This window comes from Diaphorina citri, unplaced genomic scaffold (genome assembly GCF_000475195.1).
Source record: "Diaphorina citri unplaced genomic scaffold, Diaci psyllid genome assembly version 1.1 scaffold1550, whole genome shotgun sequence".
Taxonomy (NCBI): Eukaryota; Metazoa; Arthropoda; class Insecta; order Hemiptera; family Psyllidae; genus Diaphorina; species Diaphorina citri.
Genome location: NW_007378976.1, coordinates 3891 through 25035, shown reverse-complemented (window position 1 = coordinate 25035; position 21145 = coordinate 3891). Strand labels below are relative to the sequence as shown.

At 38.7% G+C, this 21145-nt stretch overlaps 2 protein-coding genes across 2 annotated transcripts; both read left to right on the top strand.

The window, feature by feature from the left end:
- The first annotated feature begins 722 nt into the window (after positions 1-722).
- On the top strand, positions 723-15825 carry LOC103516346. The gene is made up of 2 exons (XM_008481308.3): positions 723-850; positions 14725-15825. The coding sequence occupies exon 2, from the start codon at positions 14737-14739 to the stop codon at positions 15823-15825; it is 1089 nt and encodes a 362-aa protein (XP_008479530.1). The 5' UTR covers positions 723-850; positions 14725-14736.
- Positions 15826-15916: 91 nt separating this feature from the next.
- Positions 15917-19544, top strand: LOC103516344 (mucin-5AC-like; the record flags this gene model as incomplete). The annotated part of the gene is made up of 3 exons (XM_017447013.2): positions 15917-16548; positions 16654-18666; positions 18996-19544. Coding segments are annotated over exons 1-3 (3150 nt in total), but the record flags the coding sequence as incomplete, so codon positions are not given.
- Positions 19545-21145: the final 1601 nt, after the last annotated feature.

Below are 21145 nucleotides of genomic sequence, written 5' to 3'. Positions count from 1 at the left end.
TTATCCCCAGAGCTCTTAGAAACCTCCCCAGATCATCTAATTTTCGATTTTATGCAAACCAAACTTTCAGATCTTTTAGAAATGTAACTATTGGATTTTTTAGAAACCAAAGTTATGTCGTCAAAACTTTTAGAAACGAAAGTTTTTACCTTAGAAACAGAACACTTAGAACCCGCTACATTTCTAGAAACAGGGTAGAATACCTTATGAAGAAAGCAGAAAGGAATAACAAAACCTTCGCACTACCTGAAAACTTTGTAATATACGAAACAACGTCTTTAGATAGACCCAGGCTTATACAAGAGAGAAAATATTGGAGGACATTTACGACGAGGAACCCTAATTTCACGTCTTTATATTATACAACTGTCAGAAGATGGATTTATCCTCCTAGACGAAGATATTTTACAAAAAAGGATACTTATGTTAGAATGACGCCTTTCTACCTAACGACTGAACCTTCCGATGTTGAGACTACTAGCGTGAAGACGAAAAAGCCGAAGAAGAGTCCGGATTATTATCAAGCGCGATATTTCACGCGATCATCTGTTCTTGAAGCTAATTCGTCGTCGTCGTCGGCGTCGTCGTCGCCGTCGTCGTTGTCGTCGCCGCCGAGGACTGAATGGTGGAAGAATGTTGCATATGCCACTCGAACTACCCAATCATTTATCTATATTTTTAACACTAACAGTACCACCTCTCCGCCTTTCGATGAATCATCCACTGCCAGGCTATACGTAGTACTTCCCACGAACACTGTGAGGCCTTTCACTCCTCGCACAACTCCAGGTCTCTTTTCATCCACTTATCCTGACGCTTGGGGACCTTTCGTGAGATCTACTCCTGCCAGGTATCGTCATCTCAGAAAAACAATACCCCCTTTCGTAAAGCCCCTTCAAGGAATAGTGTTAACCCCCCGGCGAGAGATTATACCTCTTAATGAAATTCTTGCTCATGATAAACGATTTGATTGTGAGTTCCCTCCGGATGACGGAGACACACAACTTCCTAATAAAACAACATATCATATCGGTTCTATTAACTGAAGATGCCCTAATAGAATTAGCATCTTATTTGCATGAAAACCTTGGCCAAAAATAATGAAAATTTCAGCATTTTTAGACTTAAGTAAAGCGTATGAATCCGTAGACTGAACTTGGTAACCTAATACTAGATATGGTAGTATGGTACCGACATCATTCATCATTCATCATTCATCATTCATCATTCATCATTCATCATTCATCATTCATCATTCATCATTCATCAATTCATCAATTCATCTATTCATCAATTCATCATCATCAGTCGCCGCTCTCTTTAGTTGCTGGTAGGAAGAGCAGCCCGTTTGGTTGGTTGGTACCGACATGGTTTAGGTCATAGGTACAGACGACAAATGGTTAAACTAAACAATTACAAGACTGAAACTCTGACATGCCTGATGACCAAACTTATTTCACCGGAGCTTTTAGTAACCAAACTTATATCCCCAGAGCTTTAATAAACCAAACTCATTTCCCCGGAGCTTTAAAAAACCAAAATCATTTCCCCGGAGCTTTGATAAACCAAACTCATTTCCCCGGAGCTTTAGTAAACCAAACTCATATCACCGCAGCTTCTAGAGCGACATTTGACTTAGCTAATCGAGACTTGACTGACGTATACAGAAATGGTACACAACTTAACCTGACCAAAACGGAAAAAATGACATTATCAATAACTTCGACTGGACAACCACCACGTAACATGACCCTTACAATTCCCTCCTCTGACAAATCATCAAAGAAAGAAACTACTGGAGGAACAAAGACGTCGAAAGATACAAACAGTAGTGTGACAGCAAAATGCAGAGAAGCAAAAGAAAAATGGATGGATGAAAATAGTGCTGAAATTGAAGCTATGATGATTAGAAACAGCAATGGAGTGTATGCCAAAGTAAAGAAATTGCAATATAACCCAAAGACCAAGAGTAACATCGTAAGGGATAAGGAAGGGAACGTACTTTTTGACAATGAGAAGGTAGCTGAGAGATGGAAGGAATACATGGAGGAACTTTACAGCGGAGAAGGAATTACGGAAGAAAATTAATACATCGAGAACGAAGAAGTCGTAGATTTGAACTCAAAAGGACCAGCAATCACTAAAAACGAATTTACCCAAGCAATCAAGGAGTTTAACATCAAAAAAGCAACAATAATTGTTGACATCCCTGGGGAAATATTGAAAAATCTAGACGGAAAGACAGAAGGATTACTTTTCAAAATCATTACCGATTGTTATGAGCATGGAACGTTACCTGATGACTTTATTATTATTATTATTATTATTATTTTTTTTTTAAAGAGGTTTGACAGAGGGAACTGTAACTGCTATGGTCTTATCGTCCCGAAATCGAAGAGAGAAGGAAGACAGGATAGGAAAAAGCCAGCCGTTCCGAGAACGAACATTATCCCATCAGGATAAAATCCGCCCCGGGCGGGAATCGAACCCGCGGCCTAGCGCTTACAAGGCAGACGCACTACCAACTAAGCTAACTAGGCTGGCTGATGACTTTATAAAGAGTAAAACAATAACCCTACCAAAGAAAGGAAATGCCACCGAATGCGCAAATTACAGAACCATTGCTATACTACCTCATGCATCAAAAATACTCCTGAATATAACCAGGAACAGATTGAAAACCGAAATCGAAGAAAAACTAGATGAAGATCAATTTGGATTCAGGAGTGGAAGAGAAACAAGAGAAGCAATTCTAGCTAAAATGACATTATCAATAACTTCGACTGGACAACCACCAGGTAACATGACCCTTACAATTCCCTCCTCTGACAAATCGGATAAAATCCGCCCCGGGCGGAAATCGAACCCGCGGCCTAGCGCTTACAAGGCAGACGCACTACCAACTAAGCTAACTAGGCTGGCCGATGACTTTATAAAGAGTAAAACAATAACCCTACCAAAGAAAGGAAATGCCACCAAATGCGCAAATTACAGAACCATTGCTATACTACCTCATGCATCAAAAAATACTCCTGAATATAACCAGGAACAGATTGAAAACCGAAATCGAAGAAAAAGTAGATGAAGATCAATTTGGATTCAGGAGTGGAAGAGAAACAAGAGAAAGAATCGAAGAAAAACTAGATGAAGATCAATTTGGATTCAGGAGTGGAAGAGAAACAAGAGAAACAATTCTAGCTTTGAGACATATTATATGAATCGAAGAAAAACTAGATGAAGATCAATTTGGATTCAGGAGTGGAAGAGAAACAAGAGAAACAATTCTAGCTTTGAGACATATTATAGAAAGAAGAATAGAGGTAGATATAACAACATACATAGCTTTCATAGACCTTGAATAAGCTTTTGATAAGGTGGATTGGAGACTCTTATTCAAAACCCTAAGAGACTTAGGAGTGGACTGGAAAGACCGTAGATTTATCCTCAATTTGTACAAAGCTCAGTTAACGATAATAGATGTAAATGGACTCAAAAAAAAAGCGAAAATCAAACAAGGAGTCAGACAAGGCTGCCCGCTCTCCTCATACTTGTTCAATTTGTTAATTGAAACAGCCATAAATGAAATGAAAATAAATACAAATGATGTTACAATAAATGGTCAAAAGATACAGCATACTTGTTCAATTTGTTAATTGAAACAGCCATAAATGAAATGAAAATAAATACAAATGATGTTACAATAAATGGTCAAAAGATACACTCTATCCGTTTCGCTTATGATATAGTGCTTTTAGCAGAATCAGAACAAGACACCAACCATATGCTGAACTTTCTAAACCAATCTCTGACCAAGTAAAAACTTAAAATCAATGCCAAGAAAACAAAAGCTATGGTTGTACCTAAATAGATTAGATCACAATATAACTGCTAACATAAGAATATCCTGCGAACCTATACACCAAGTAAACGAATTTTGTTATCTAGGAAGTTTAATAACCGTAAACAAAAGCACCAAAGAAATCAGAAGAAGAATTGCTCAATCTAAACAAGCTTTTGAAAAGAAGAAAACCCTGCTGACGAACAAAAATCTGAGCATAACATCAAGGAAGAAATTCATAAAAACCTATATCTGGAGCATTCTATTGTATGGCTGTGAAACTTGGGCAATTGGAAAGTATGAACGAGAAAGGCTTGAAGCGATGGAGATGTGGATGTGGAGAAGAATGACCAGGACGAGTTGGATAGAGAGAAAGAGAAATGAGACAATCTTGGAAGAACCCTGCTGACGAACAAAAATCTGAGCATAACATCAAGGAAGAAATTCATAAAAACCTATATCTGGAGCATTCTATTGTATGGCTGTGAGACTTGGGCAATTGGAAAGTATGAACGAGAAAGGCTGGAAGCGATGGAGATGTGGATGTGGAGAAGAATGACCAGGACGAGTTGGATAGAGAGAAAAAGAAATGAGACAATCTTGGAAGAAATAACCAAACTCATTTCCCCGGAGCTTTAATAAACCAAACTCATTTCCCCGGAGCTTTAATAAACCAAACTTATATCACCGGAGATTTTAGAAACCAAACTTATATCCCCGGAACTTTAATAAACCAAACTTATATCACCGGAGATTTTAGAAACCAAACTATTTCCCCGGAGCTTTAATAAACCAAACTCATTTCCCCGGAGCTTTAATAAACCAAACTTATATCACCGGAGATTTTAAAAACCAAACTTATATCCCCGGAGATTTTAGAAATCAAACTTTTATCCCCGGAGATTTTAGAAACCAAACTTATATCACCGGAGCTTTAATAAACCAAACTTATATCACCGGAGATTTTAGAAACCAAACTTATATCACCGGAGATTTTAGAAACCAAACTTATATCCCAGGAGATTTTAGAAACCAAACTCATTTCCCCGGAACTTTAATAAACCAAACTCACTTCACCGGAGCAAACTCATATCACCGCAGCTTCTAGAAACCAAACTCATTTCCCCGGAGCTTTAATAAACCAAACTCATTTCCCCGGAACTTTAATAAACCAAACTCATTTCCCCGGAACTTTAATAAACCAAACTCATTTCACCGGAGCTTCTAGAAACCAAACTCATTTCCCCGGAGCTTTAATAAACCAAACTCATTTCCCCGGAGCTTTAATAAACCAAACTTATATCCCCGGAGATTTTAGAAATCAAACTTTTATCCCCGGAGATTTTAGAAACCAAACTTATATCACCGGAGCTTTAATAAACCAAACTCATATCACCGTAGCTTCTAGAAACCAAACTTATATCCCCGGAGATTTTAGAAATCAAACTTATATCCCCGGAGATTTTACAAACCAAACTTATATCCCCGGAGATTTTACAAACCAAACTTTTATCCCCGGGAACAATACGAATACACAAAGTAGACATTTTTGCAAACATTTTGCAGACATTTTTCATACTTAGGAAGAAAGTTTTACAACACAAACAATACGAATACACAAAGTAGACATTTTTGCAAACATTTTGCAGACATTTTTCATACTTAGGAAGAAAGTTTTACAACACAATACTAAACTTGTTGACCTAAAAATGCTGAAACATCGACAATACCTGTTGACCTAAAAATGATCTGATTTTCTGATATTTAATCTAGATACGATGTGCGTTTTAATACCGAGGCATTATAAACGTTTGAAGCATTTGGTCTGATTGTGTCGTCTTTTTACTCATTGTTTACATGAGTGACGTGATTCATTTCACGTTCTTTTACTCATTGTAAAATCCAATCGCTTTGACCGCTGAGCCCACCCGATCCTGATTGTGTCGTCTTTTTACTCATTGTTTACATGAGTGACGTGATTCATTTCACGTTCTTTTACTCATTGTAAAATCCAATCGCTTTAACCGTTGAGCCCACCCGATCAAAACCTTCAAATTTCGCGTTTGATGCGGTTTGTTTACAAAATTCAAATCTTAACGGCTATTTTTACTTTCCTTATCCTATTGGAAGAAATGTTATGTAATCGGGTCAAATTTTCGATGGTCAGTTTTTAGTGCCAAAACACGTTTTGAAGTCTCTAGAGCCTAAATCTAAAGTTTCAGCCATTGGTCCGTGTGAGTGTGTCTGTTTGTAAACAAATTATCGCACCAAAAATTAACCTGGCAAAAGTCAGTTTTTAGTGCCAAAACACGTTTTGAAGTCTCTAGAGCCTAAATCTAAAGTTTCAGCCATTGGTCCGTGTGAGTGTGTCTGTTTTTAAACAAATTATCGCACCAAAAATTAACCTGGCAAATTCAAATCTCTTGAAAATTTTAATAATATAAACTTACACCCATATTTATGAACAAAATGCTGGCTCTTAAGTTCGTGCTAAGCATAGTCTCAAGGCATTTGATTGGTCAATTTTGACTTGAGACTGATCTAAGAACGATCATTCTTGTTCATAAATAAAGTTCGTGCTAAGCATAGTCTCAAGGCATTTGATTGGTCAATTTTGACTTGAGACTGATCTAAGAACGATCATTATTGTTCATAAATGCGAGTGTAAGGGTGTATCCACCTTTAGACCGACGGCCGGTCGATTTTATGTGGACACACCTTATAACTAGGTATATAGGTATACCTATGTATAATATGTATGTATATATATTCTCTAATTTTAATTATTAAGATCCCTACGTGCTGTAACTGTAGCCTTAGACATTCATCATTTATCATTCATCATTCATCATTCATCATTCATCATTCATCATTCATCATTCATCATTCATCATTCATCATTCATCAATTCATCAATTCATCATTCATCATCATCAGTCGCCGCTCTCTTTAGTTGCTGGTAGGAAGAGCAGCCCGTTTGGTTGACCTATGTATAATATGTATGTATATATATTCTCTAATTTTAATTATTAAGATCCCTACGTGCTGTAACTGTAGCCTTAGACTTTAGAATTTTAGAACATTCAAAATTTCATCATTCAAATTCATTGTAAAATTATGTTGTAAATATTTCAACATTAAATTATATTTTTAAATTAAACTGTAAAATTAAAATATTTTAAAAGTCGTCTTCAATTTGACATTCATCATTTCATCATCATCATCATCATCATCATCATCATCATTCATCATTCATCATTCATCATTCATCATTCATCATTTCATCATTCATCATTCATCATTCATCATTCATCATCACCATCACCATTCTTCCATTCATCATTCATCATTCATCATTCATCATTCATCATTCATCATTCATCATTCATCATTCATCATTCATCATTCATCATTCATCATTCAGCTCATTCAGCTCATTCATCATTCATCATCACCATCACCATTCTTCCATGAGCTAGGGTTTTGACTCATCATCATCATCATCATCATCATCATCATCATCATCATCATCATCATCATCATCATCATCATCATCATCATCATCATCACCATCACTATTCTTCCATGAGCTAGGGTTTTGACCTCTTCCTTTGATTTAATCTCGAGCCATTCCAGCACATCATCCCACCACATTCTCCTCGGTCTTCCCACTGGTCTTCTTCCTTCCACTTCACCTTCCATTACATCCAGCATCAAACTCCCGCTTGACCCTCTCATCACATGGCCTGTGAATCTCAGCTTCCTGTCTCTTATTGTGTTCAGCCAAATCAAAAAATCACAGATCAAAATTAATTTCTCATTTTTGGTGCTTCCCCTAAGGGCGGGAGAGCATGGAAAAATTAAAAATTAAAGAGGCCATAAGTTCGGCCCTGGTTGTCGAAGGGGTACCAAAGAGTTTAATTTTTATGCTGTTTAATTAATATGATGTGTCAAATTAGGGTGTTTCCTTTGAAGATTATGAAGTTGGTCTACCTGGGGTCAACCCTGGCTCTGCCCGAAATACTCAAAAACTGGTATTTTGAAAGATAAAGCCAAAAAAAAAAAAAAAAAAAAAAAAACCGTTCCCGAGATATGGGCCTTTTCTGAAGGCCAAAATGTCCCATAAGAAATACACAGGGAGTAGAGACGCGAGAACTCAGAACACGAGGAAAATCTTGTTCCTCCCGCAGAGTTTTAGCTTCATTTTTTGTTTTGTTTTTTTTTTTTTATGTTTTTAGTTTTCTCCGTTAAACATTCGTATTCGCTTTGATCGAAAGAAAAATATTTTGAGCTTTACGACTTTGTATGAAATTTGTATACCTACTCCTCACATATCACTGAAGTTAAAAAACGTTGAGCGTGGTTCGTAGCTGGATGAGTGACCACCTAGGAACACTAGACGAACTGTACAAATACAAACAATACGATCATCATTTCATCATTTCATCATTTCATCATTTCATCATTTCATCATTTCATCATTTCATCATTTCATCATTTCATCATTTCATCATTCATCATTCATCATTCACCATTCACCATTCACCATTCACCATTCATCATTCATCACTCATCATCATCATCATCATCATCATCATCATCATCATCATCATCATCATCATCATCATCATCATCATCATCATCATCATTCATCATTCATCATTCATCATTCATCATTTCATCATTTCATCATCATCATCATCATCATCAACATCATCATCATCATCATCATCATCATCATCAACATCATCATCATCATCATCATCATCATCATCAACATCATCATCATCATCATCATCATCATCATCAACATCATCATCATCATCATCATCATCATCATCAACATCATCATCATCATCATCATCATCATCATCAACATCATCATCATCATCATCATCATCATCATCAACATCATCATCATCATCATCATCATCATCATCAACATCATCATCATCATCATCATCATCATCATCAACATCATCATCATCATCATCATCATCATCATCAACATCATCATCATCATCATCATCATCATCATCAACATCATCATCATCATCATCATCATCATCATCAACATCATCATCATCATCATCATCATCATCATCAACATCATCATCATCATCATCATCATCATCATCAACATCATCATCATCATCATCATCATCATCATCAACATCATCATCATCATCATCATCATCAAAGATAAAACCGTAGGTACCCCAACTTTCATGTTTAAATTTTAAAGAAAAGAATCATAATCATAATAATAATAATAATAGTAATAATAATAGTAATAATCATCATCATAATAGTAATAATAATAATAATAATAATAATAATAATAGAAATTAGGGGTTCCATTTAGTCCTGGAAAATAAAGAAGATGTTCATAAAGTCCTAGGCCACCCTTTCAACTTTTTTTTTTTTTTACTGTTTACCCTGGGAAGTCGAAATTTTGCATTTATGATAAAGAATTTTGGAGGGCCCTCAGGGGTGACCCAAGGGGGACTAACTTTGAAATCTTAAATGAGAACCCCCTGTTTGTGATAAATCATAACAAAGACCTTGGGAAATGTAGTAGGTACTCTAGTCTCTAGTGCAAGTTTGACAACCTGGGACGGAGCTATGACCTATTCAATTTTTCTTATGATTCATATTGAAATTCAGACCCAAAAATACATAAAGTTCCAGGCCACCCTTTTAATTTTTTTTATTGTTCACCCTGGGAAGCTGAAATTTTGCATGCAGCCCTTGATTAGGATAAAGAATTTTGGGAGGCAATCAAAATTTTGGAAGCCCCCCCAGGGGCGGCCCCAGAGAGACCAACTTTTAAATCTTAAATAAAAACCTCCTACTTATGATACATCATATCAACGTAGTACTTTGGTATAAGTTTGAGCTCGATTCGACAACTAGGGGCAGATTTGTTAAATCTTAAATAAAAACCTCCTACTTATGATACATCATATCAACGTAGTACTTTGGTATAAGTTTGAGCTCGATTCGACAACTAGGGCTTCAAATAGGTCTAACTAATGGTTCCTATTGAAATTCAAACCCAAACATAAATTTAGACTTTCGGCCATGATGGCCTCCGGGGGTGAAAATCGATGTTTCAAAATTTCATTTTTGGGACCGAATTTCAATATTTCATTAGTGGGACCTAGGTATTTGATGCACAAATCACCAATCGATATGAACTTCCCATTTTTGGTTCTTCTTCTATTGGCGGGAGAACATGGAAAAATTAAAATTTGAATGGGCCATAACTCCGGCCCTGGTTGTCGGATCGAGCTCAAACTTGTACCAAAGTACTACGTTCTTTATGATATGATGTATCACAAAAGTAGGGGTTTCTAATTTAATATTTTAAAGTTGTTCCCTCTGGGGCCGCCCCTGGGGGGCCGTCCGAAATTTCGAGTACCTCCTGGGACTTCATGAGCAGACTGTATATTTAGATTTAGTTTTTACCTTGTACCACATACAATAAAATTGAAACCATTGATGGAAGAAGGGGGTAAGTTGGAAAACTGTATTTTGAGAAATCGGCTTTAAAGCTTTCGACACTCTTTCCTGGAAAATTCTAGTGTGAACATCACACGACTTTCCTTATCCCCTTGAATGATGCTTATTTGGGTGTTCCTTAATTGTAACTTTTACAATATCTCTAACCGTTTAGTCAAAATAGCTGAAAACCGATAAAAAGCGGTCTAAATACCGCCAACCGCAGCACCTATCTTAACCATAACATCCTTGTTTTGTTTTGTACAAGCAGGCTCCGCCCGCTTGCGCGTGGCTGAGGCATGGCCGTATGCATAGAGGCATGGCCGTAGGTGACCGTAGCGTAACTTACCGTATCGTAGCGCACCTGACTATATACTTGACTGTACCTAATCGTATCTGACTGTTCCGTACCACATCGTACTGTAGCTCACCGTACCTGACTATGTCGTATCGTACCGTACCTGAACCTACCGTATCGTACCATATAGTACAGGACCTGACCGTAACGTACCGTATCTGACCGTACTTGACTGTACCTGACCGTACCATATCGTACCGTACTTAACTGTGCCTGACCGTACTTGACTGACCCTAACCATACCGTGCCGTATCGTACCATACCTTACTTGACCGTAACGTACCGTACTGTACCGTTTTACCTGACCATACTATTTTGTCACCATATTATACTTTTATTCGTTTTCGTCCCTAATTTGGGCACCACTGCGAGTTTTGAAAAATCCGTTCTTCGGACCTATGAACTCAAAGCGAGAAAGTTTTAGATAACACTTCAGTCGTTATCGAAAAATCAAATCAAGAATTATTTCAACATTAAATTATATTTTTAAATTAAACTGTAAAATTAAAATATTTTAAAAGTCGTCTTCAATTTGACTAGGAAATTTGTTTATTCTTACCGTTTCTATTGTTACTGGATACTAGGTATTTGTGTTTTTCTACTCCGACTCGAGTTTCGCCTATCTTATAGGCGTCTGTCTAGGATGTCTAATATAAACCTAACAAATAATAGGAAATTTGTTTTATTGACTCAATCGTCCATTGTGATGCATGGTTATAGACTTATAGCATCTGTAGTTGGCTTCCCAACTTAACAAATTCACCGAATAATTCAACAGCTCGTTTCACAACTCTGAATTCTGTGTACATTAAAGGTAGAAACACACTATTATCACGTCACTTGAGCTCACGTGACATGAGGGCAGTGTGGCTGTGATGAACATAATTATATTACCTACAATTTCATGGGAAAAAACTTTGAACTACATTGCTATCTTATAGGCGTCTGTCTAGGATGTCTAATATAAACCTAACAAATAATAGGAAATTTGTTTTATTGACTCAATCGTCCATTGTGACTTATAGCATCTGTAGTTGGCTTCCCAACTTAACAATTCACCGAATAATTCAACAGCTCGTTTCACAACTCTGAATTCTGTGTACATTAAAGGTAGAAACACACTAGTATCACGTCACATGAACTCACGTGACGTGAGGGCAGTGTGGCTGTGATGAACATAATTATATTACCTACAATTTCATGGGAAAAAACTTTGAACTACATTTCTACCTTAATTTATATGTATGTACCAGTTTCTCGAAATATCTTGAAAATGGATCTCAAATTCCACACATCCAACGCAGCTTCCTCATCCAATTTACTCTGTGGTAGCAATGAAACAACTGCTACATTAGACTAGTGTGTTCTGTGTCGTAGCATGCCCACGTCCCTCATCAGAGACACAATGCTTCCCACTGAACACGAGAACACCAGAAACGTTGGAATCTTGAAAATATTTGCAATCAAAATACGAGTGCAGCTATTTGGTCACCTCTGGGAATCGAACTCAGGAGCTTCATCTGTGTCGTAGCATGCCCACGTCCCTCATCAGAGACACAATGCTTCCCACTGAACACGAGAACACCAGAAACGTTGGAATCTTGAAATATTTGCAATCAAAATACGAGTGCAGCTATTTGGTCACCTCTGGGAATCGAACTCAGGAGCTTCGGTATGGCAAGCAAACGGACGAACCGTGGCTAATTGGAAGCTGCATTATCCGTCTTAATAACTCAATACAACATTCGCTAGTTACCTGCACCGCACCGGACAGCAGTCTGCCTTGTAAGCGCAAGGTCATGGGTTCGATTCCCGCCCGGGGTTTAGCCTCAACACTTTCTCTTATCCTGTGGACTTCCTTAGTCTGTGTCGCAACAATAAGGGCTCAGCAGTTACACCTCCACCTATCAAACCTTTGAAGAAAGAGGAAAAATTATATCGCCATTGATAAGAAAGTAAAAATATACTATGAAGAAATAAAAAAAAACTCTTGACTTTAAGTTTTACAAATTTAAATACACTCTTGACTTTAAGTTTTACAAATTTAAATTTAAATTTGTAAAATTTATTATTAATAAATTTGTAAAGTTTTACAAATTTAAATTTGTAAAACTTAAAGTCAAGAGTTTTTTTATTTCTTAATAGTTATTTAAAGTTTTACCAAGTGTAATTTTGGTCTTATTAAAATGATAAAAAAAATATACTGTGTTGGTTGAAACATGTCGCGGCAGCACTGAATCTCCACCTCAGGATCACTGACCACATACAGGGTGTAACAGAAAAACACTGACAACACAGAAGCACTGGGTAGGTACCTAATATATCTCATCACTTCCAACAATATTTCTCTAAACCACACCTCATCCTGAAATTTGATTTTCAATCCTGATGTTCTCATGGGGGTAAAAAGGAATTGTTTCTAAATTTAATTTTTGGGTATTTGAAAATTAATCATTAGTGGGACCTACATACTCGTATGTAAAGCAAAAATCATCATCAGCATCATCATTCATCATTCATCATTCATCATTGATCATCATCATCATCATCATTCATCATCATTCATCATTCATCATTCATCACTCATCACTCATCATTCATCATTCATCATTCATCATTCATCATTCATCATTCATCATTCATCATTCTATTTTTGGGTATTTGAAAATTAATCATTAGTGGGACCTACATACTCGTATGTAAAGCAAAAATCATCATCAGCATCATCACTCATCATCATCATCATCATCATCATCATCATCATCATCATCATCATCATCATCATCATCATCATCATCATCATCATCATCATTCATCATTCATCATTCATCATTCATCATTCATCATTTCATCATTTCATCATTTCATCATTTCATCATTTCATCATTTCATCATTTCGGGTAGGTACATAGGTACTGATTTTCTTTAATCACGATCGAATAAACTACGGGCTAAAAAATTCCCGGAGGGACGGGCCCCGCTTATTTGGTCATAGTTTGGAAACCACTGCGAGTTTCGGAAAATCCGTTCTGAGTGGGCCTATTCAAATCAAAAGGAAGCTATTCTAGAAGTTTCATCAAAATCGGTCCAGCCGTTTCGGCTGTGCGTTAATTATGAATGAATGAGTCAGGGTTTACTCTTTTATTAATATAGATTACATCCTTGTCACATTTATTTAGGGATTATATACCAAATTTCAAGTCTCTAGCTCAGCCTGTTCCCGAGATATTATTGAATTACACCGAAAACCGCCAAAAAGCGGACAAAATACCGCCAAGCAATGCACCGATCTTACACCTTTTCGTGTGGTATCCTTGTCACATTTGACAGCTACATACCAAATTTCAAGTCTCTATTATAGCTCTTACCGTTCTTGAGATATTTTACTTACAGACAGACGTGACAGCTACATACCAAATTTCAAGTCTCTATTATAGCTCTTACCGTTCTTGAGATATTTTACTTACAGACAGACGGACAGACAGACAGACAAACAATGGCTGAAACTTTGGATTTAGGCTCTTGGGAAATCAAAACGTGTTTTAGCACTAAAAACTGACCATCAAAAATTTGACCCCAATCGATGGCTGAAACTTTGGATTTAGGCTCTTGGGAAATCAAAACGTGTTTTAGCACTAAAAACTGACCATCAAAAATTTGACCCCAATACATTACTTTCCTTCCTATTATAGGATAAGGAAAGTAAAAATGGTGAGGTGAACGTTATCGAAAGTGACAAACCGATTTTGACAAATAAATTATTTTTTTAGGGTTATCCCAAGGGGAAGTCATTTATTTGACGTTTTGAAAAAAGTCGGACTTATCTTCTTCCATTAATGATGCTTTCCAAATAAAAAGCTAATGGGTACCGGTACCTACCTACACGTATTTCTTTATTTTTAATCGTTTTTCTTAATTCCAAACGGTTCTTGATATTTCAGGGGTGGCAACTTTTTATTTAAATACCCTGTATGTGTATTACATTTACTACTTTACGTATTGTTTTTATTCATTTATTTTTCAGAGTGGGGTCAAGATGAACTTCTCAGCTGCGTTCATGTTGAGTTTATGTGGTTACATAATATTCGACACCACGTCGGCTTCACCATTTACTTGGCTGGGGGTTTCGGATTCAATCTACTCCCTTCTTCCCTCATTTGGGGGTGGAGGCTCCTTGGATGGAAGGAAATCAGTCAAGAAAGATACATTTGATAATCATATATTCAAGTTCGGGCATTTTATTATGACCCACCGCCCCGTAAAGGAACAGCTGTCTATAAGTAAAGGGGGGAAGAAGGTTAGACATGAAGCAAAAGGAAAAGATCCACTGATGAAAACTAAGGACTACGAGTATCCTGCTAACCCAGTGCTTCCTGCTAATTTCCGTGAAATCTTTTTGAATCGTTCGCTCACAATTGAGAAGAAAGAAATTAATCAAGACAAAGAACAAATTATTACGACCCACCCTACAACCCCCAGTGTTACGAAAAAGAAGGATTTACACAATGATGGCAATGATGGTTTCGAATGGCGTTATTTCACACGATCGACCCCTGAAGTGCCTCTTGAGAGTTCCCTAAAAAATAACGATTGGAAGGCTCTTGCATATGTTTCCCGAGTTAACAATAAAGTTCGCAACTTCACTTGGCGTACCACGAGTCTCCATCCATACCTCTCTCAACATGATGGTATCCAAGCAACAACCAGGGTATTCGCAATATATTTGAATAACTCCTTGCAGCCTTTCACTCGTCGCTTGACTCCATCAACAATACCAACAACCACCAGGATATCCAAGAATGCCAAAGAACTAAAGATCTGGATTTTAGACAAATTCTTCCCGCCTAAAAACAACTCCTTCCGGCCTTTCACGCCTCACATGATTCCATCAACAACAACGACCAGGAAGCCCAAAGAAGTAAAGGTCTGGATTTTAGACAAATTCTTCCTGCCTAACAACAACTCCTTCCGGCCTTTTAACAACTCCTTGAGGCCCCGCCGTCGCCGAAAGCATTCTCGCCGAAAGCATTCTAGGCGCAAGCATTCTCGGCGCAAAAGGCCTCTCAACAGTTCCTTCCAGCCTTTCAACAACTCCTTACAACCTTTCACGCCTCACATGATTTGAGGAAAATCACTCCAAGCTATTCGTAGTACATCCTACTGAAGACTTGGGGCCTTCCACTCCGATTCTGTTTTCATCAGCAACATCATCAACAACTCATTGCCCCCTCTCAACTCCTTACCGAATCTTACTCCTTACATGACTCCATCATCAACAACGATACCAACAACAACAACAACCAAGGTATTGGCAGGACATGTCAACAACTCATTGCCCCCTCTCAACTCCTTACCGAATCTTACTCCTTACATGACTCCATCAACAACAACGATACCAACAACAACAACCAAGGTATTGGCAGGACATGTCAACAACTCATTGCCCCCTCTCAACTCCTTACCGAATCTTACTCCTTACATGACTCCATCAACAACAACGATACCAACAACAACCAAGGTAATGGCAGGACATGTCAACAACTCATTGCCCCCTCTCAACTCCTTACCGAATCTTACTCCTTACATGACTCCATCAACAACAACGATACCAACAACAACCAAGGTATTGGCAGGACATGTCAACAACTCATTGCCCCCTCTCAACTCCTTACCGAATCTTACTCCTTACATGACTCCATCAACAACAACGATACCAACAACAACCAAGGTATTGGCAGGACATGTCAACAACTCATTGCCCCCTCTCAACTCTTTACCGAATCTTACTCCTTACATGACTCCATCAACAACAACGATACCAACAACAACCGAGGTATTGGCAGGACATGTCAATAACTCATTGCCCCCTCTCAACTCCTTACCGAATCTTACTCCTTACATGACTCCATCAACAACAACGATACCAACAACAACCGAGGTATTGGCAGGACATGTCAATAACTCCTTGCCCCCTCTTACTCCTAGCACGACTGGATCAACAAGAAGAAAAATAACAACAGTACCAACAAAAACCGAGGTATTAGCAGGACATTTCAACAATTCCTTAACCCCTCTCAACTCCTTACCGAATCTCGTGATTAGATCAACGACAAGAAGAAAAACAACGACAATAACAAGCGAGATTTTGGGGGGACATGTCAACAACTCCTTATCGCCTCTCACTCCTAATGAGAAGAAATTAGGGCGTTTTTCGCGTGGTTCAATCAGATCAGCTATCACCGGGGGGCTTTTACAAGAGTCGTCTCCCAAGGATGAATATTGGAAGACTGTTGCATATGCTACGCTTGTTCCCTTAAATTTTTCACCCATTTCTATGGCTGCTGAGCCACGATCCAAACACCAACAGCATATTTGTTACTGGTTGTGGCGGAAGCCACTACCCACGAACCACCAAGATCATGATCAAGCATATCAACATCGTTATTTCATGCGATCCACCCCTGAAGGGCTTTCGCAAGAATCCTCAAAGCATGACTATTGGGAGAATATTGCATATAGTACTCGAGCTCCCTTAAATCCTCCACCCATCTCAATGGGTGCTGAACCACAACCCTCTGTCCAACAACATCATACTATTGAGGAAAATCACTCCAAACTAACTAAAAACTCAGACGATTCTGCTTATCAACATCGTTATTTCATACGATCCACTCCTAAAGGGCTTTCGCAAGAGTCTTCAAAGGATGAACATTGGAAGACGATGGCATATGCTACCCGGGTACCCTTAAATGCTTCACCCATCTCTATGGCTGAGCCACAACCCACCAACCAACAACATCATAATATTGAAGAAAATTACTCCAAGCTATTTGCAGTACACCCTACTGACGGCTTGGGGTCTTCTTCTCCTCCCAAATCTCCGGTTCTGCTTTCTTCAGCAACAACCAAAAATTTAGACGATTTCGCTCATCCTTCAAGTGGTTTCAAGCATTCGCCTGCCACCGAAGGCCTTTTGCAAGAGTCCCCAAACAATGAGCATTGGAAGACTATGGCATATGCTACTGGAGCTTCCTTAAATCCTGCACCAATCTCAACGGGTGCAGTGAATTCCGACGATTCTGCTTATCAACATCGTTATTTCATGCGATCCACGCCTGAAGGGCTTTCGCAAGAGTCTTCAAAGGATGAACATTTGAAGACGATGGCATATGCTACTCGAGTTCCCTTAAATCCTCCACCCATCTCAATGGCTGAGCCACAACCCACCAACCAACAAAATCATGATATTGAAGAAAATCACTCCAAGCTATTCGCAATACATCCTACTGACGGCTTGGGGCCTTCCACTCCTCACAAACCTCCGATTTTGTTTTCATCAGCAAAATCGAAAAAATCAGAAGATTCTGCTTATCACCATCGTTATTTCATGCGATCCACGCCTGAAGGGCTTTCGCAAGACTCTTCAAAGGATGAACATTGGAAGACTATGGCATATGCTACCCGAGTTCCCTCTGATATTCCACCCATCTCAATGGCTGAGCCACAACCCACGGAAAAACAACATCATGATGTTGAAGAAAATCACTCCGAGCTATTTGCAGTACATCTTTCGGACGCCTTACGGCCTTTCGCTCCTCGCAAGCCTTTGGGTCTGTTTTCATCAGCACCAACTAATAATTTAGACGATTATGCTCATCATTCAATTGGTTTCATGCATTCGCCAGAACTCATGAACCAACAACATCATGATATTGAGGAAAATCACTCCAAGCTATTTGTAGTACATCCTACTGACGGGTTGGGGCCATCCACTCCGGTTCAGTTTTCATCAGCAACATCGAAAAAATCAGAGGATTCTGCTTATCAACATCGTTATTTCATACGATCCACCCCTGAAGGGCTTTCGCAAGAATCTTCGAAGGATGAACATTGGAAGACAATGGCATATGCTCCCCTAGATTCCATGCCTTCGACCTCCTTAATCCTCCTTCGAAAGTTACAGATGGTAACTTTCGATGGTCCTTAAAACTCCTTCGAAAGTTACAGATGGTAACCTTTGTCACTAAAGAAAACTATGGATGGTATCCTTTGTCGCTAAAGAAAGATGTGGCGGTATCCGGTACAATGTCAGTATTTTCATATAGCCTTCACGGACCATTTTCATACCATCATGCGCTTGCTTGAAATGCAGAACTTGAATCCGAGAGTCGACAAAAAATTCACACTTGTTTCTATTTCGATTGCAAATATTTCAACAAGTTACTTTCTGGTGTTCTCGAGTTGACCCAGCACCTAAATGGGAAGTATTGTGTCTCTTATCGCCCATCTGATGAGGGACATACGACGGGATGGCCTTTCGCTCCTCGCAAGCCTTCGGGTCTGTTTTCATCAGCACCAACTAATAATTTAGACGATTATGTTCATCCTTCAAGTGGTTTCATACATTCGCCCGAAGGTTTTTCGCAAGAGTCCCCAAAGAATGAAGATTTGAAGAATATTGCATATGCTACCCGAGGTCACTTAAATCCTGCACCCATCTCGATGGATGCTGAGCCACAACTAACCAACCAACAACATCATGATAATGAGGAAAATCACTTTGCAGTAAATTCTGACGGTTCTGATTATCATAATCGTTATTTCTTGCGATCCACCCCTGAAGGGCTCTCGCAAGAGTCCCCAATGGATGGACATTGGAAGACTATTGCATATGCTACTCCCAAGGATGAGTATTGGAATCCTTTTGCATTTTTTACTTGGACTCCCATCAATGGTACCTCTAAAGCTCCACGCATCTTTATTGTTCCTGAGTATCAACCACAACCCACAGACCGAAGTGAATTTGAAAATCTTGATATCAAGGAAAATCTATCCAAGTTATTTGTAATACATCCTTCTGACACCTTGTACCCTTTCACTTCTCGCAAGCCTCCGATTATGCTTACAACAACAAAAGAATATACTCAACGAAAACCTCATTTAAGAAAAACAACCCCCAAGTTCAAAGGGTTCATCGATGGACGAAAGATTACCCCCGGGCGGGCAATTGTACCTCTAAATGAACTTCTTTATCTCGACAAACGATTTAATTTTGTTCGTCCTACGGCTGATTTGCAAGAGGCCGCTCAGTAGAAAAATCTCTGTAATTCCGCCATTAAAACTACAGGTTGTCCAATGAAGTAGTGTATAACGATCCAGTGATGACTGCTGATGCAAGACTCCAGAGGTACCAGAACAATAAATACCAAAACGTCAGCAAGAGATGCGCAACTACCTGTTCGCATTTTATTTGATTTTCTATGCTGTCCATACCTAGTTGTATATCTTCAGCTATGCAGGGCGCGCTATTACGCCCACAAAGAGGAATCTCCTTGGTGGAATCAAAATCAAGTTCAATTAATAAAACACCGCTTAACTCTCCTCCAGTAAAATACACTTATGGCCGATCTGAGAGTTAATACAGTGTCGAGGGTTTTCTTTCTCTGTGGTAAGATCCGGCATTGGAAACAAACGATAGTCTCGATTCGTAGATTCGTATTAGCTTAACCCATCCTTTAGGGCTATTCGCCCTTACACCTAAGCCTCGGAGTGTGTTTGGAGTCAAACTGCTATCCCCGGGCCTTGATGGAACCTAGAAGCACCCTCACTGGTAGATTTCAACTTCCTCAGTTTCTCTAAAATTATTCTGCAGCAGCTCTAGAAAGTCCACACACTCGGGTTTATTCCAGAGAAAGCTGTGAGTTCATATATTATCCCATTAAGAGGATACCAAGATTTGCCATCTTGACCAGAGAGCTCGCTCAGGGGTCTAATGAGGGGTATTCAGGTACATAATTATGTCGTTGTACCCTACTTCCTGAGACGGACTTGACCGTAGTCCCATTCAGGTACCGTCATTGTCTGTGGCTTGACAGGGCTGGTTTTGTCTCAGTTTTACGTCCTCCAGCGAGACGGATAGTCTCGATTACTCCAAGTGTAAGTGCACCAGTGATTGGCCCATGTAAAGAGCATACCCACTAGTTATTGGCTCCCCAATGAGTCCACCCCCATAAGTGTGTACTGTGCAAATATTTTCAAGATCCAAGGTTATCAAAAGAAAGATTTAAAAGAATGCTATCTGGTTGACCTTGGACCTTGAAAATGTTTGCGCAATACAGATTTATGGAGGTGGTCTCACTGAAGGGCCATCACCTAGCATGTTTTTACAAGGGTCAATAACTGGTACACTTACCCAATTTGACCCTTGCTCTTCTAACTTAACGAAACTATCTGATCTGTCACTTGATAAATACAATTCCATTACCTATCTAACAATGAATAATGATCTTGGGATCGGCAACTTAATTTTAAAATGACCATCGAAGCTTCTTGTACTTTTATCGAACTTATTGAACGTATGGAAAGAGATCTCAGTTTTAAATCCACGGTTTTGCTATGTTTGTCTGAAAGACTGTCTTTGTTCTTGAACTGTTTTTTTTTTTTTT

Excerpts from the sequence above, each read along its gene's own strand:
- LOC103516346 (XM_008481308.3), top strand. The coding sequence starts at position 14,737 with ATGAACTTCTCAGCTGCGTTCATGTTGAGTTTATGTGGTTACATAATA.